Raw genomic sequence first — 14,123 nt, 5'->3', positions numbered from 1 at the left:
TCAGGATGGAGGCACCATCCTCCAGCAAACTCCCATCCCGGAGGGGCATGGAGCCCCTTCCTGATCACTCCCACAGCTCCAGTGGAGACAAAAGTGCAGGAAAACACCCCTCCCATCCTGCTCCTGCCCCTCACCTCTACCACAAAGGTGTCGATGATGTTCTCCTGAGGTAAGAACCAGTGCTCCACCTCCTCTCGGCTCATCACAGGGGTCAGGTGGAACTGCTTCAGGTACTCGGTCAAGAGCTTGTGCACAGCAGAGATGTCCTTGTGCTCCATGGGCCGCAAGCCGGGAGTCTTGGGAGTCTACAGAAAGTGGGACAAGTTGTTTCGTTGCTTGCACAGTGGTTTTCATCACCCAAGGGCTCTCCAGCAAGCAGCACAGAGACGCTCTCTGCTTAGATCAGCCCATTTTCAGCCCCCCAGCCCTGCGTGCCCAGCAAAGGATGGATGTGATTGGCCGTGACACCGATGGCAAAGATCACAGAGAGCACAGCATGTCCCAAATCCCCAAGCACCAGGTCAGGTCCCACTAATGACACAAACTCTCTGCTTCCCTCCAGGTTCCTGTTCCCCCCCACAGCGGGCACGGGCTGGGAGATGTGTCCCAGGCTCCACAAGGTGTTACTCCCAGTTGGCCTCAACTACTAATCTAGGGTTGGGATGGCTCAGCAAGCCCAGATCCGTTTTAGGGCTGAGTTTCTGTGCAAAAACCAGTAGCTCCAGCCCAGCAACTGCTGCCTGTGTGGCTGTGGGAGGCAGGAGCTGGGAGCTGCCCAGCATGAAAGCAGCACTTTCCACCCCAAGGGGCAGCTCTGGCTGACTGAAAGGAGCCAACAAGGTCGGGGAAGGTGGTGGCAATTTTAATGCATTGTTTGTTTTTTTCTCTTCCATCTCCAGCTGGGGAACTTCCCCAGCAGGACAACTGCAGTGCCAGAACTGATCAGTGTGACTGAAGAATGAGGGACTAATCCAATCCAAGGTCACACCGAGGCTGTGTTTGGACAGATGAAGGCTGTCACATCTGCCTGCTTGTTTAACCAGGATGACAGGCTGTGACTCACCAGCAAACAAAAGCTCACAGGGTCCTCTAACTGCAAGAATTTGCCCTTAAAATGCAGGTACCCAAGCAAAAATACATAAAGATTAAATAAAGCACAACTGCTTGACAGAGTCATTTACTACATGGAACAAACCCTGGCTCTCCAGGCAGAGGACGTGACCTCGACCAGGATGTTTGTGCCTCTCCCCCTGCCCAGCAAGGAGCAACCCCTGAGCTCTGCTCCCGGCTGGCACCCACCTCGGGCAGCCGGTAAAGCTTCGTGGTACGTTGCATAGTCATGTTCCTGCTCAGGTGGGAAAATTTGACCTCGATGAGTTTCCGAGGATTCAGGGAGCGGTGCCAATACCTGCAGAAACACACTGGCAGTGGGAGACTCGTTCTGGGGCAGCGGGGCGGCCGCGGGGCACGAGGTTCCCATGGCTGCCGCGAGGGCAAGTGAGAACATCAGGCCAGCAGCTCCCCACAGAGAGAAACACGGTTCTGAAGTGCTTGTGCTGCCAAAGCCTCCTCTCCTGTGTTACATGAGCAGCTTTAGCAAAGCCACTGCACTTAATCCTGGAAGGACAGCGTGGGAGGAGAAACCTGGGCTGGGATCACTCTTTCCTGTCCCGGGGAATCCCACACACACTACTGGCCACACAGGGGACCTCCGGAAGGGAAGGTCTGCACACAGAAATCTTGGGAGAGCCACAGACACTCACCTGCAAGTCCCCACAGGCTTTGGCAGCACCACTCCCGCAGTGTAAACAGCCTGGAAGATCCCCTCCAGATGCACCCTCCTCGTGATCTCACGGATCAGAACCGGAGCCACCCGTTTCGAGCGCAGCTTTTTGTGGACACACAGGAAGTTTATCTCCACCATCTTCTTCTCTCTTGGGCAAGAAACAATGCAGAGCATGAGGCTTGACTGTCCTGACCTGGGAGGATCAGACCAACGCCCCGGGCAAGCTACCTCCAAACCCTCTCAAGGGAATGAGGAATCAAGGCCTCAGGGAAGGGGCAGGGGCTGGGTTTGGAGAACCCTCCCTTAAGCTGTTACCCCGGGATTCCCACAGAAAATGGTCTGAATCTGTGTCAGGGCAGGGTCAGGTTGCACATTAGGGAAAGGTTCTTCCCCCAGAGAGTGGCTGGGCACTCAGGGAATCTCCTGGGAAGAGGCTCCCCAGGGAATGGTCAAAGCCTCAAGGCTGCCAGAGCTCCAGGAGAGTTTGGACAACACTCTCAGGCACTGGGTGGGATTGTTAGGCTGCCCTGTGCAGGGCTAGAAGTTGGACTGGATGATCCTTGGAGATCCCTTCCAGCTCAGGATATTCTATGATCCTCCATCTCCATCTAGCCCTGGATGATTTCTGTAAGCCAGAGCTCTAAGTTAACCTAACTCATTGAGGAAAACATCCTTCACAGTAGTTAACTACAAGATGTTCCTGCCCAGAACCTCCCTGCCGATCTTAAATATCCCCCATCTTCCCCTCCAAGCAGCAAAACATCTCCAAAGCTGAAGGGTGCAGGTCTGGCTGTGGGCTGGGGAAGACAATGTAGCCAGACCCCCTCAGCACTCCCAGAAAGCCCCAGGTGTCAGCAAGGGGCAGGGTGAGAAACGCAGCAGAGCAGCACTCACGTGTCATAGATGTGGATGGTGGCTGGAATCGCGCTGATAAATCCCACCAGCTTCTTGCTGGAGACCACTCGGACCCCACAGTGCCACTGGGGCAGCCAGCCTGGAGGACGCAGTGCCCTGGGGAGGGGACACACCTCAGCAGTCACCTCCCATCCAAGGTCCCTGGTGTACCTGCTCCTGCCTCCCACCCTGCCCTGGGACTCCCTGTGTCCTGCTCGCAGCAAGAGGATGAGAGGGTGACAGTGATGTGACAAGGACTGTTGGGATCTGGGGCAATTCCTGCACCCCACGGCCAGTCCTCACTAGGGACACAGGAGGAAGTCCCTGTTCCTCGATTCAGGAACACCCTGAAGAAACAGCAGCTCTGCTGCAATAGGACTCCAAGGGTAATTGCTGCCAGCTGCCTTCATCCCACAGCTCCAGGGCACTGAGGAATTCCTCAGCTACTGGGATTTTCAAACACTTGAGGGATCAAACCAAAGAGGAAAAAAGTCCACTTTTAAGCTCCCAGATCTCGAAGGAGCCCGAGGCAGGCAGGGCTGGATGACAGCCCCTCTCACTGTGTCCCTGTACACAGTGACAGATGGGGAAGGGACGTTTCAGGAGGAAGGGAGATGGGATAAGCAAAGGCAGCTGCAGCCCTGTCACCGGGATCAGGCTTGTCAGCATCCCACACCCTCTGCTCTGCACTGCTGGTGCCACTCACCACAGCAGGAACTCGGGCGAATAATCGAACCGGAACATGTTGTCATCGTCCTCCACGTAGTTCTCGTTGAGCAGCGTGTAGAGCTCCTTCAGCTGCAGCAGCACAGAGCACGGGGGTTAAGGAGGTTACTCAGCCATCACCTGCCCCCAGACAGGACCCTGAACACTTCGTGTGTGGCCACAGCACTGGGGCACCATGTGCAGCCATGTCCCTGCTCCTGGCACATCCCCCTGCTCCTGGACCAGTGCCACACAGAGCAGGGGCAGCAGCAGGACACGGGTAAGCCCTGTGTCATTTCCCAGGGAGGTGGGTCATGCTCTAAAGGGTCTTCCTAAGGGAAAGCTCCTGGCTTCAGGCATCTGTACAGCCCCTTGAAGAAACGAGGCCAAGCTGGCCAATCTGGGATGGGTAAAAGGGAACTGCAGTGGAGGGAATCAGACCCATCCAAGCCCAAGGAGATGGTGTGACAGAGCCAGAGAGTTGCCTGCTGTGGTGAAGGACACATTTCCATCCCCAAAACCATCTCCAATAGTCCAAGCATTGAACTGCTATCCGAGACACTCCCAACACGCGCGTGCCGAGCTGCCTGTACTCACCACACCTCTATCCCCCAGGTCCAGGGCATCCCAGGTGAAGCCCTGGGGCAGGGTGTACGGCTCCTGGCGGATATTGTCCTTGTCCGGCTCCACCGGACCGTGGGTGTTCACCACTTCTCCTGCAGGACAGAGCACGCAGCCGTGAAGAAGTTCTCTACTGTGTGAGGCCAAGCCTCCCCAACACCTCAGTCTGGTGGGCAACGTGCCTCACATCTCCCACCCCTGGAGTGGCAGACAGGGACTGTCACTTCACCCACCCAGTTTGGGATATGACAATGGGCAGGGAATCAAAACTCCTTCCAGGGCAACAGTGGAGCCCATTGGGTGACCAAACACAAGCCACAGCTACACCCTCCAGCTCCACACGTGATCCTGATCTTTCCCCCTCCCCACAATCCCAGCCTGGGCCAGCACTTTCCCGTGAGCCCCTTCACGGGATGGTGATCCCTGCCAGCTCTGGCCACTGCCACTTGGCAAGTGTCAGGGTTTCCTGCCCACTGTGTCTAAAGAAGAGCTGCAGTGAACAACACAACTTTTGTTGTAAAACCACTGACTCTTAAAGGCCCTGATTCAGCCAGGAGATGTCGGCTCAAGCTCCGGCTTTCTCGGGGATGTCGGTCCAGCAGCATCACTTCAGTGCTGCCAAGAAAAGTGAGTTGTGCTAATTAGGAATTCCCTTAAAAAGACATTGAAAAGGTTTCCAAGCAATGGGGAGATGATGAAAGCCCAGAGCAAAAACTTCCCCCATCACACCCACCCCAGGCAGCTTCCAGAAACACTCACCCCTGGCCGCCCTCTCTGTTTTGAACAGGTGCTGAACTGCTCTGAGATCTGGCCCCAAAAATCCCACAGCACTTCTGTTATCCAGCCCTAAATAGCCCCATATCCGTAATGCTGTGTGCCAGAGCCTGCCAGCACCACGAGGAGCGCTGGGACACGGGGAGTGGCTGGCAGCCAGGCACAGCCAGGCACAGCCAGGGCACAGCCACCACCATGGTGTTGGGAGGAATGAGCTGCTTTGTGCCTCCCACTCCCCAGGAGACACCTTCCACCCTTCCCCCAGGGTTTTCCCAAGCAGAAATGATGTTTCCCATGTCCAGCATGCTCAGAAAAAAGGGCAAATGCAAGACCAGGCTCTGTTGTCTCACATGACCATGTGTGCCATCTCACTGTGATTTTCCCAACTTAAAGCTGAGACTATTGCTCCCAGGAAAGTTTTTGAAACCCAAAAAGGTTTCAGAGTGGTGTGGACATCATGGAATGGGAATCAAAACACTGCATCTCCAGCAAAGAGACACAACCCCATGAGGGGAAATACTGAAAAGCAGCAAATTTGAAGCCATGACCAGTTATGGATAAATCTAGAAAGTGTGGGTTTGTCTCATTCCCTAGTTCCCCTGAGCTCTGGGGGATGGAGATGAGGAGAGACTAAAGTCTCTCATCCCAGGCACCCCAATCAGCCTGGGAATGAGCACCTTCCAGCCAGGCAGCTCTCCTGTCACTTCTGCTCTGAGAGCTCCTGCCACGGTGTCAGCAGCAGATCACTGCCACAGGCTGCCAGGAGCAAGAGGAAGGGCTGGAACAAGGACTAGAGCTGGGAAGCACTGCTGGGATGGTCACAGGGGAAAGAGGGGATCAAGAGATGGGGCTTCCTATCCTTAGATGCTCATGGCAGCTTGGGGTAGAGATGCTTTGGTGTTTGTGCTTCCCCTCTCCAGGCTCAGCTGCAGCTCCTGCTTGTGCCAGAGAGGGATGTGAGCCCAGCAAACCAAGGACGCGGCAGCTCAGCACATGGAGCTGCTTCCCAGAGCTGCTCCCATCACCATCTGGCCCCGACTCACCCCGAGTCACCTTCCCCACCAAGGATCCCTGTCTGGGAAACTTCAGCCTCCAGGAAGGGGAGAGCTGGACAGCTCTGAGTCCATAGGATGTGGCAACACCACACGTGAAACTTGGGTACAGGGGCCTGGGGAGACCCAACTCCAAGGCTAAGGACCGGGATGAAGGAATGCACAAACGCAGGAGGCATCAGGTCTGATGTCAGAAGTGGTTCCTTGTCCCTCTGTACTCCACAAAGTGCTTGCACAGCTCTCCAGATCCTCCTCATCCACTCAGCCCATGATGCTGAATGGTGGAGAAGTGGTTTTGATGCCTTTGAAGCCCAGGCCAGGCAGGGACTCACTTGGTGGCCACAAATGAGCATCTCCAGGCTCCTTGGAGCAGCATGGGGACCACAAGGCCTCCCCCAGGGCCCACAGGATGTTGAGGGGCTGCACATACCTAGCTTGGGCACTGGCTGTGTGTCCCAGAACTGGTAGCTCCTCTTGCTGGCTTCCTCCATGGTTTTGGCAGGGCCCTGACCTACAGAGAAGAGCTCGATGGCTTTTTGAATCTCCTGGATCCTCTCAGCGGGTAAAGAGTTCACCTGAGGGCAGAAAAAGAGGGTGGAAAGCAAAGTGAGTAAGCTGAGCCACCAGGTCTGTATGTGGGCTCCTCATTAGGGGAACCTGGAGCTGATCCAGGGTGGGTGCTGCCAGGAAAGGGAGAGCAGGCAGGAACCTCCCTTCCCACCCTCAATCCTTGACAGAATGGATGAACCCTTTCATCAACCACCTGCCACTCACCCAGACCTGGTTTCTAGGCACTCCTAGGACAAAGGGGATGGAAGGACTTTCTGAAAGTGCTTTAAGCTTCAGTTAAGTGGGTGCTGTGAACCCCAGGAGCAAACCTCCCCACCTGACATCCTGCAGAGACAGATGGATCTACCCACACCCAGCACTCGGGATTCCTTCAGTGGCTTTTCTTTCTCACTGTTCAGCTTCCTCCCTCTAATCAGTACCCACAAACTGCAGCTTCCAGAGGAGTCCCTGGACACCACGGACTGGGACAAGGCAGAGAGGTTGAGTCAAGATGAAAGACACTTTCATCCTCCTCTTCCTCAGGGTGGATGGCTCTGCACTGAATTCCCAACCCCAGCTCCTCTCTGATCCCTGAGGAATTTAGTTTGAAAAACGCAAAGCCCCAGTTTAAAGCTCTGCACAGTCAGTTGGACAAAATATTCAAAATATTTGGACGGGAACTGAGCATCAGACAGAAAACAGCCTCTGCTGATGTGTGTCCTCTGCCACAGGACCAGAGGGGACAAGAGGGCCATGTGTGTCCCATGCTGCTTCCCAAATCACTGGCTGCTGGAGAGGATCAGGCAAAGCCCAGAGGAATAAGATAGTCCCTGCTTTCCCCAGCTACTGTGATCATCAAGCAAAAAATCGACACCATCAGATGTCACCCCTGTGCTGCTGCGGGCAGGACTCGGAGCTGGCAGGTGGCAGCTCCTGCCTGTGACAGGCAGCTGGTGTCTGGGAACAATAACGTGGAGGCGCCAGTCTGACCCTGGAACTGCCTGGGATATCCAGCCAAGGACTGCATTATCCCCAGAGTGCTCTGCAAACACCTTCTGCACCAACAGGAATTCCCACACATGGAGCCAGACTGGGAAATCACTCTAAATCTGAAGTTTTTTGAGCAGTCAAGTGCCTAAAACCAGGGCTGGGAACTCTTTCCTTGCCCTAAGTGGCACTGGAGTGGTTCAGGATGGGGCTGGCTGTTGTGGGGGGCTGGAATTCCGGGAAGGGGTCGGTCACCTTCACCGGCTGGTCCTGAGCCTGGTCGGGCTGGTCTCCTCCTCCTTTCTCTTTCTTCCGCTTGGGTTTCTTTTTCTTCTTTTTGGCTCCGCTGTCATTTGCTGGACTCAGGCCCCTGGGGAACAAAAGAAACATCATTGGAGCCTTGGGGTTTTCTTTTGGGAGAACATTTGTTTGGTTTCTGAGGCACTCTAAAGAAAATACAGGCTCCCTGCTGAGTCCAAGTCTCCAGGAAGGGGAATACTCCGTGCACGGAGGGTGCAGCCAAGCACCCACCCCACGGCACAGAACTCCCTGTGAGCTCCCAAAAAGGGACCAGCACCCACACCTCCCACCCCACAGGTTTGCTCAGAGGTGAGGACTGAGCCCTGTGCTGCAAGAGATCACACCCCCACTGTCACATCACCCCACTCTGCCACCCACGCCCAAATCCACCCTGTGGAGTGGTGGGATGCCCAGCTTTGGCTTTCTCCCCCTCTCCAAGCCCAAGGATAGATGTGGAAGCAGCAAACACTGGTCCAGCTCCAGGGATAAGGCCCCACAGCAGGTCCTGGCACCACAGAGAGGTCGGTGGCCAAGGACACTGTGCCAAGTGTCACCTCACCTGCAGAGATGATGCTCTACGGAGACGAGGCTGTTTATTGGAAAATTATTATATTGTTATGCTGGAGCTGGAAAATTGAGACTGAGGAGCAAATCTCCGGGAGTGCAGGGTGGGAAGTACCTACACCAGGGCACAGCTCCTCCTTCCACAGATGCAGGGCAGCCCTGGACATCCAGATCACGACCATTCCCAAACAGCTGCTGGTATGAAACCCCTCACTGAGCCTGGCCTTTGTTCCAGCAGCATCCTGATGCCAAAACACAGGAGAGATGCCTCCTCCCAGCATGGCAGATGGGATCTCATGATGATGAGCTCATGATCCTGCATGGGATGATGCGGCACAGGACAGGCGTGGGGGAGCTGGGACACCCCAAGCTCGGAGGGAGCCTCCAAACAAGGCCACAGCCTCCAAGGGGTCAGGGCTCAGGGGGAAATTCGATCCTGGAGAGGCTGGAGCAGGTCTGAGAGGAGGGACGAAAGGTGAAAGGGAGGGACAGGGCCAGGAGAGCTCTGCCAGCTGCCAACACGAGGGGTCTCCTGCAAAGCAAGCTGGGGGCAGCGGGTGCCAGGACATGGCTCAGCTCTGTCCTGTCCCTCAGAGCTGCCAAGAGGGGTCAGGATACAGCCAGTGCATTTGTACTCTATGACAGAGGTTCCCTTCCTTGCACCCCAAAACAACTCTCACAGAAGGGACAACCCCACAGATCTGACCTGCCCAGAGGCACTGGCCTGGAATCTCCCCACAAAAGCATTGCTCACTCCCAGAGCAGTTTAATGTCTTTACCAAACACAAGATAGTGGTGAAGAAGGTGGAGCAGGAAAAAAAGAAGAAACGTGCTGGAAAATATGTTGGAGCAGCATCCAACTATTTATTTCAGCATGGCCAGAACAAGGAGGGGCTGGGAGGAGAACAGAGCTTGAAGAAATGCAAGTGCAAGGTGTCCCTGCCCATGGCAGGGGGTTGGAAGTGGATGATCCTCCAGGTCTCTTCCAACCCAACCATTCTAGGCAATCCCTGGGCTGAGCAGCAAGAAGGTTATGAAACTAGGGAAAAGTGGATGGAGAAATGTTTTTTGAGGGATGAAGCTGGGAGGTGCCTGTGGATGTAGCACAGAAAGCCAACGTGATGGGCTGCATTGTCCTGGGGAGCAGAGAAGGATGGTTTGCAGGACATGGAGCTGCTGGGCTGGGGAAGCTTTTCCTCTGGATGAAACCTGAACAGCAGCAGAGACTCTGCAGACAGCACATGCTGGGGAAAAGGACTCCCATCTATCAGCAGAGCCTGTGTGGAACACCAGGAGATGGGAAGCACTCCTGGCGTGGGAACAAGCACTGGCTCAAGGTGAGCTGCTCCACAAAAGGAGGTAAAGAGAAGCCCCCACCTCTTCTCCAGAAGAACATGAAGGAGAGCAGAGAGAGGAGCAGGAGCAAAGCCACAGCTCTGAGAACGAGCAGCTCCAAGGAGGAGCAGCTCCAAGGAGCAGCAGCTCCAAGGAGCAGCATCCTGCGACGCTGCTGAACCATCCCTGGAGGGAATCTCACCTTCCCTCCCACTGCCAGGAAAGGGCTTTGCCTCCACCCGGGAGATGCTGCTTGGACATGACAGCAGCAGCAATCCCAGCACAGGGCTGCTGACACCACTATTGATTTTAGTGACAAATGTGTGATGGCTTTTTTAACTCTCTGAGGAGGAGCACGGGCAGATCCTGGCCATGCTGAAGTCCTGGGATGAGCAAAGCCACCTTGGAGCTGCATTAAACACATCCAAACCGTTTCCTATCAATTTTAACACCACAAACTGACAGCACCAGGAGAATTCTTGAGCATACCCCAAGGGCTGGCGCTGGAAGTTGCCCCTTCCAGAGGAGATGGACACGTGTTCCCAGCTCACCTGCACATTGGGATACTGCAGGTGTCAGTTGTGACAGACAGAATGCTCCCCTCATACTCTGTCGGCATCGCTTTGCTTCATAAATCAGAGCTGCCAACTCCCAGCTTGGTGCTAATGAGCTTGGCCCAATCACGCCAGGCTCACAGGTGAAAGCGCTGAGAAAATTCCTCCCTGATTTATGAGCAAAGCTGGCGTGACCTGGAAGAAATCAGGGTGGCAGAAGGTGGGATGAGATTTTGTATTCCAGGTGGCATGGCCTGGGGAAGGGCCCTGCTCCAGCCAGGAGATGAAAACCAATCCAGCAGAGGAGTCACTAGCACGTAGGAAAATGCTGGAAAACCCAAAGCTCCCACTTGCTACACCCAGAGAAGCAACAATTACAGGTATTTTCTATTTTAAATCTATTTAGGAAAGCAAATATCTTTTTTCTCCAGGGTAACTGCACCTCTCAGACATTCCCCAAATTAATGACAATTCCCCAACAGTGTCCTGGGACAAGCCACCACCATCCAAAATCTCAACTATTGCAGCTGGCCTGACCCACGAAGCCGAGAGGGCTGGAGCAGGAAGGGTGAGCTGCCAGCCCAGCTCACATCCAACAGCCCACGGCCTTCCCAGCTGCACTTAACGCCTTTTTCCTCCCATATCCCTTTGCATTCTGAGGTGCTTTGAGAGGTGAGGTAGCTGGACAAGGGTGCCCTGGCTGCACTGTGAAACACACCTCCCAATTCCCTGTGGGATCACCATGGTCTCTTTTCTGGCTAAGGAAAACACTTTTCCCTACTCCTGGGAAAGGCATCCCCACATCATGGCCATTCACAGCACTACAATCCCTCCTTTCCATTACCAGGCAGCTCCTTGAGCTGAAAGCAAAGGCTCCAGCACCAACCACTGCCCAGAATACAACCCCCATAACCTGAGTGATCTTGAAAACTGATTTTTGGAAGCACCTAAAGACAGCGGCTGGGCTTGTTCAGAGTGAGACCTGCTCAGACTGACTGTGCTCCACCAGCTCAGCCCCTCTAGAGGCTGAAAAACACCAGACACATCCAGCAACAAACTGGTGCTCAGCACCCACTGATCTATCCCCTGGATCCATGGGTGTTCCCACCGTATTCCCAAACTTGAGGGAGGAAGCACAAGGGGAACAACTCCAGCCCTGGGCGGTTCCCTCAGCCTGCTGGGAGGCTGAAAGGAGTCAGATGAGCAGGAGTAGATCCCTGCTCCGTATTTAGGTGCTGGAAAATCCTTCTGCCAACCCGGGGGCTAATCAGGCACGGTGCTTAGGCTGTAATCTCTGTAATCTCGTTAGGGGCCATGGCAGGGAGGGAGGGAGGGAGGATTTCCAGATGGCAAAGCTCAGCTCTTGGAGCCCAGTGTGCCACCACTGTGCTCCCTACACCTACAACTGAATCCCACATGTGGGAGCTCAGTGCTTGTCCCAGGAACACCTTCTCGTGGCTCACTGCAGGCAGGGATCACCGCATCGACAGCTGCCCCTCTGGAAAAGCCCCTCTGCCCCCTCACACCCCATCAGGCAACAACCCAGCTGTGCCACAGGGCGCTCCCAAACTCCTTCTGTCTCCAACAGCTTCCCCAGATGGTTTTGACAACAATGGAACCGTTTCACAGGACTGGGACGCTCCAATCCTTGGTGTCACCGCTGCTCTCGATGCCTGTGAGGTGACAAATCCCACCAGGCTGAGCCCATGCAATGTTCCTGCCTCTCCAGAACCAGGGAATAAACCCTCCCCAGCCACCAGGGACACAGTGGAAGCTCCCTCCACACAAAGGGAAATATGAAAAATAACAAAGTGGGATTATTTTCTTCGGAAAATCAACTTGGATAGCCACAGCAGAGAGCAGTGCAGCCACTTCCCAGTGCTGACACATGACTGAGGCTGAGGAAACTCAATTCCTCTTTCCTGTCCTTAAAAGGAAAGGAAGTATTGCTTTCACTCAGGAATACTTTTATGTTTTAAACCTCAGTGCCAAGATCCAGTGACTCCCAGCACAAACTGGCACGGGCAGGGCTCTGAGTGTGGCTCTACAAACCCTGGCAGCTCAAAGCCCTTCCCCTGCCCTGTTTTTGGGGACAGTGTCACTGGCGTGACCGGAAACACTCCCGCACCCCAGTGTAATGAGATGGTATGGAATCAACAGAATTAATGACTGTGCATCCAGAAGGAAAACCATCCTCTTTCCCACTGCTTGGTCTCTCCCTGGTGGGTCCCTGCTGGGTTTTGGCGGTACAGGAAACTTGCCAGAGAGCTCCAAAGCCTCCCTGCCTCACGCTCCTTATGGCTTTTGGTGTTATTGCCCAAGATATCCACACTATTTCCTACTGGATAGTCCTCAGTGCTTGTGGTATTCCAGCTCCTCGAGGTGGCCAGAGTGATGCCCACGCCAGGATCTGAGGAGGGCTCCCAAACACGCCTTTTCCTGGCAAAGGGCAGGAGGAACTGCTGGGCTAGGGAACAGTGGTGATTGAGCACCGCGTCTCCTCTGCTCGGCTCTGGCTTCCACAAACCTAATCATGTCAGAGGGAAAGAAAATAAAAATCTCCCCCAGCACGGCTAAACCGATTAAACTGAGACACGGTGCCACACCCGGGAGGCAAATAAAATATAAATGGGCAGCTGTGCTGTCATAAAAAAAGCCTCTGTGATATTTCTTGTGTGACCTTTTATTCGCTCCGGTTCCTGGGCAGGCAGGATTGCCTATGGAAAGCTGCTGATAGAGGGAGAAGGGCTCTCCAAGCCCATGGTCTCTGCTCTGCAGGGGTGGGCAAGTAGCACCAGGTGAGCAGGAGGAGCCCAGTGAGGCTCAGGTGCGGGAAGAACAAAGTGCAAACCCTTCAGAAACCTCTGGAAAGCCACACGTTGCCATTTCCATTCCCAGACGAAATGAGGATGAAGCCTCTCCCGCAAATCCCAGGCATGGGGAGGCAGCTCCGCACCGTATTAATTAACGCAGTGAGCAATGAGGGTGCTACGTTAAGCATTCCAGCTCTTCCCTACTGAGATAAGGACGTGCCTCGCTGCCTGTGGTCGCTCCCTGCCTTGTTGTTGTTGTTATTCCACCATTCCATACCCCTGGAGGCTGCGCTCCTCCAACCACGAGACAATGTAGGCAGAGCTTTGCAAAACCCTGGGCTGCGTTTAGGATAACGACGGGATGAGTGTACAGAAGCCCGGGATTATTCCAGGGCACGGGGATGCCACATGCTCCGGAAAGCAGGATCACGCATCCAACCGTGCCATCACCCTGGGTGTCACCGCGGCGACGGAGATGCCAGGAATGGGCTGAGGCTCGTGCGGGAGGGCAGAGAGAATGTGGGGAGAAACACCCTAACGCAAGGCCACGAAGAGCTGCTCACTGGGCTTATTTCTGCCCGGAAAAGGCGCTCGCGGCTCCGTCCCGGCCGCCCCGCAGCCGTCACCCATCCACGCCGCGGCCGCGCCCGGCCCCGCTGAGCTCCGGACACGCTCCCGCAGCGGGCGTGAATGGGCACCGCCCCCCCGCCAGACTGACGGGCGCCTCGACCAATCGCTGCCCGGGATGCTGCCCAGCGACCTATCAGCGCACCCGGGGGGCGGGGCGCCTCGCACTTCCCGGCCGCTCCTCGCCTCAATGGGCCCGGCCGCCGCCGCGGCACGCGGTCCCGGCCGCCACTCACCCCCGGTTGGAGCCATGCTCCGCCTCGTTCTCGCAGTCGCTGCAATGCTCGTGGTCGTTCTCCTCCGCCGCCGGCCGCGGAGGCCTCGCTGGTGGCCGCCTCACTGCTGTCTCACTGTCGTCCGCCATCTTGAACGGGGCCTCCGCGCGTGCCGCACCCCCGCAACAAAGCGTGCCGCGATTGGGCGGTGGGCCGCGGGGCATGCCGGGAGTGGTAGTCTGCGTGGGCATGCGGGGGCCGGGCTGCGCCGGGGCTGGGACTACGATTCCCGTCGATCTCTGGGGGTGTCCAGGGGCGGGGCGCCGGTGGCGGGAGGGTCCCCTCAC

General features: G+C 55.6%; 1 protein-coding gene across 1 annotated transcript in view; it reads right to left on the bottom strand.

The window, feature by feature from the left end:
* The window catches only part of NMT1 (N-myristoyltransferase 1), an 18,317-nt gene extending 4,194 nt beyond the window's left edge, over positions 1 to 14,123 (bottom strand). The window contains exons 1-9 of the mRNA XM_048313577.1: positions 13,798 to 14,123; positions 7,624 to 7,738; positions 6,263 to 6,407; positions 3,983 to 4,101; positions 3,387 to 3,478; positions 2,681 to 2,797; positions 1,764 to 1,934; positions 1,300 to 1,408; positions 135 to 305 (exon numbers count right to left, since the gene is read on the bottom strand). Coding sequence (XP_048169534.1) covers positions 135 to 305; positions 1,300 to 1,408; positions 1,764 to 1,934; positions 2,681 to 2,797; positions 3,387 to 3,478; positions 3,983 to 4,101; positions 6,263 to 6,407; positions 7,624 to 7,738; positions 13,798 to 14,027 — 1,269 coding nt within the window. The 5' untranslated portion in view covers positions 14,028 to 14,123. The remainder of the gene's footprint in view (positions 1 to 134; positions 306 to 1,299; positions 1,409 to 1,763; positions 1,935 to 2,680; positions 2,798 to 3,386; positions 3,479 to 3,982; positions 4,102 to 6,262; positions 6,408 to 7,623; positions 7,739 to 13,797) is intronic.

The sequence above is a fragment of the Corvus hawaiiensis genome, chromosome 1 (assembly GCF_020740725.1).
Source record: "Corvus hawaiiensis isolate bCorHaw1 chromosome 1, bCorHaw1.pri.cur, whole genome shotgun sequence".
NCBI classification, from domain to species: Eukaryota; Metazoa; Chordata; class Aves; order Passeriformes; family Corvidae; genus Corvus; species Corvus hawaiiensis.
Note: the sequence above shows the minus strand (reverse complement) of the source record. Positions and strands in the feature narration are given on the sequence as shown.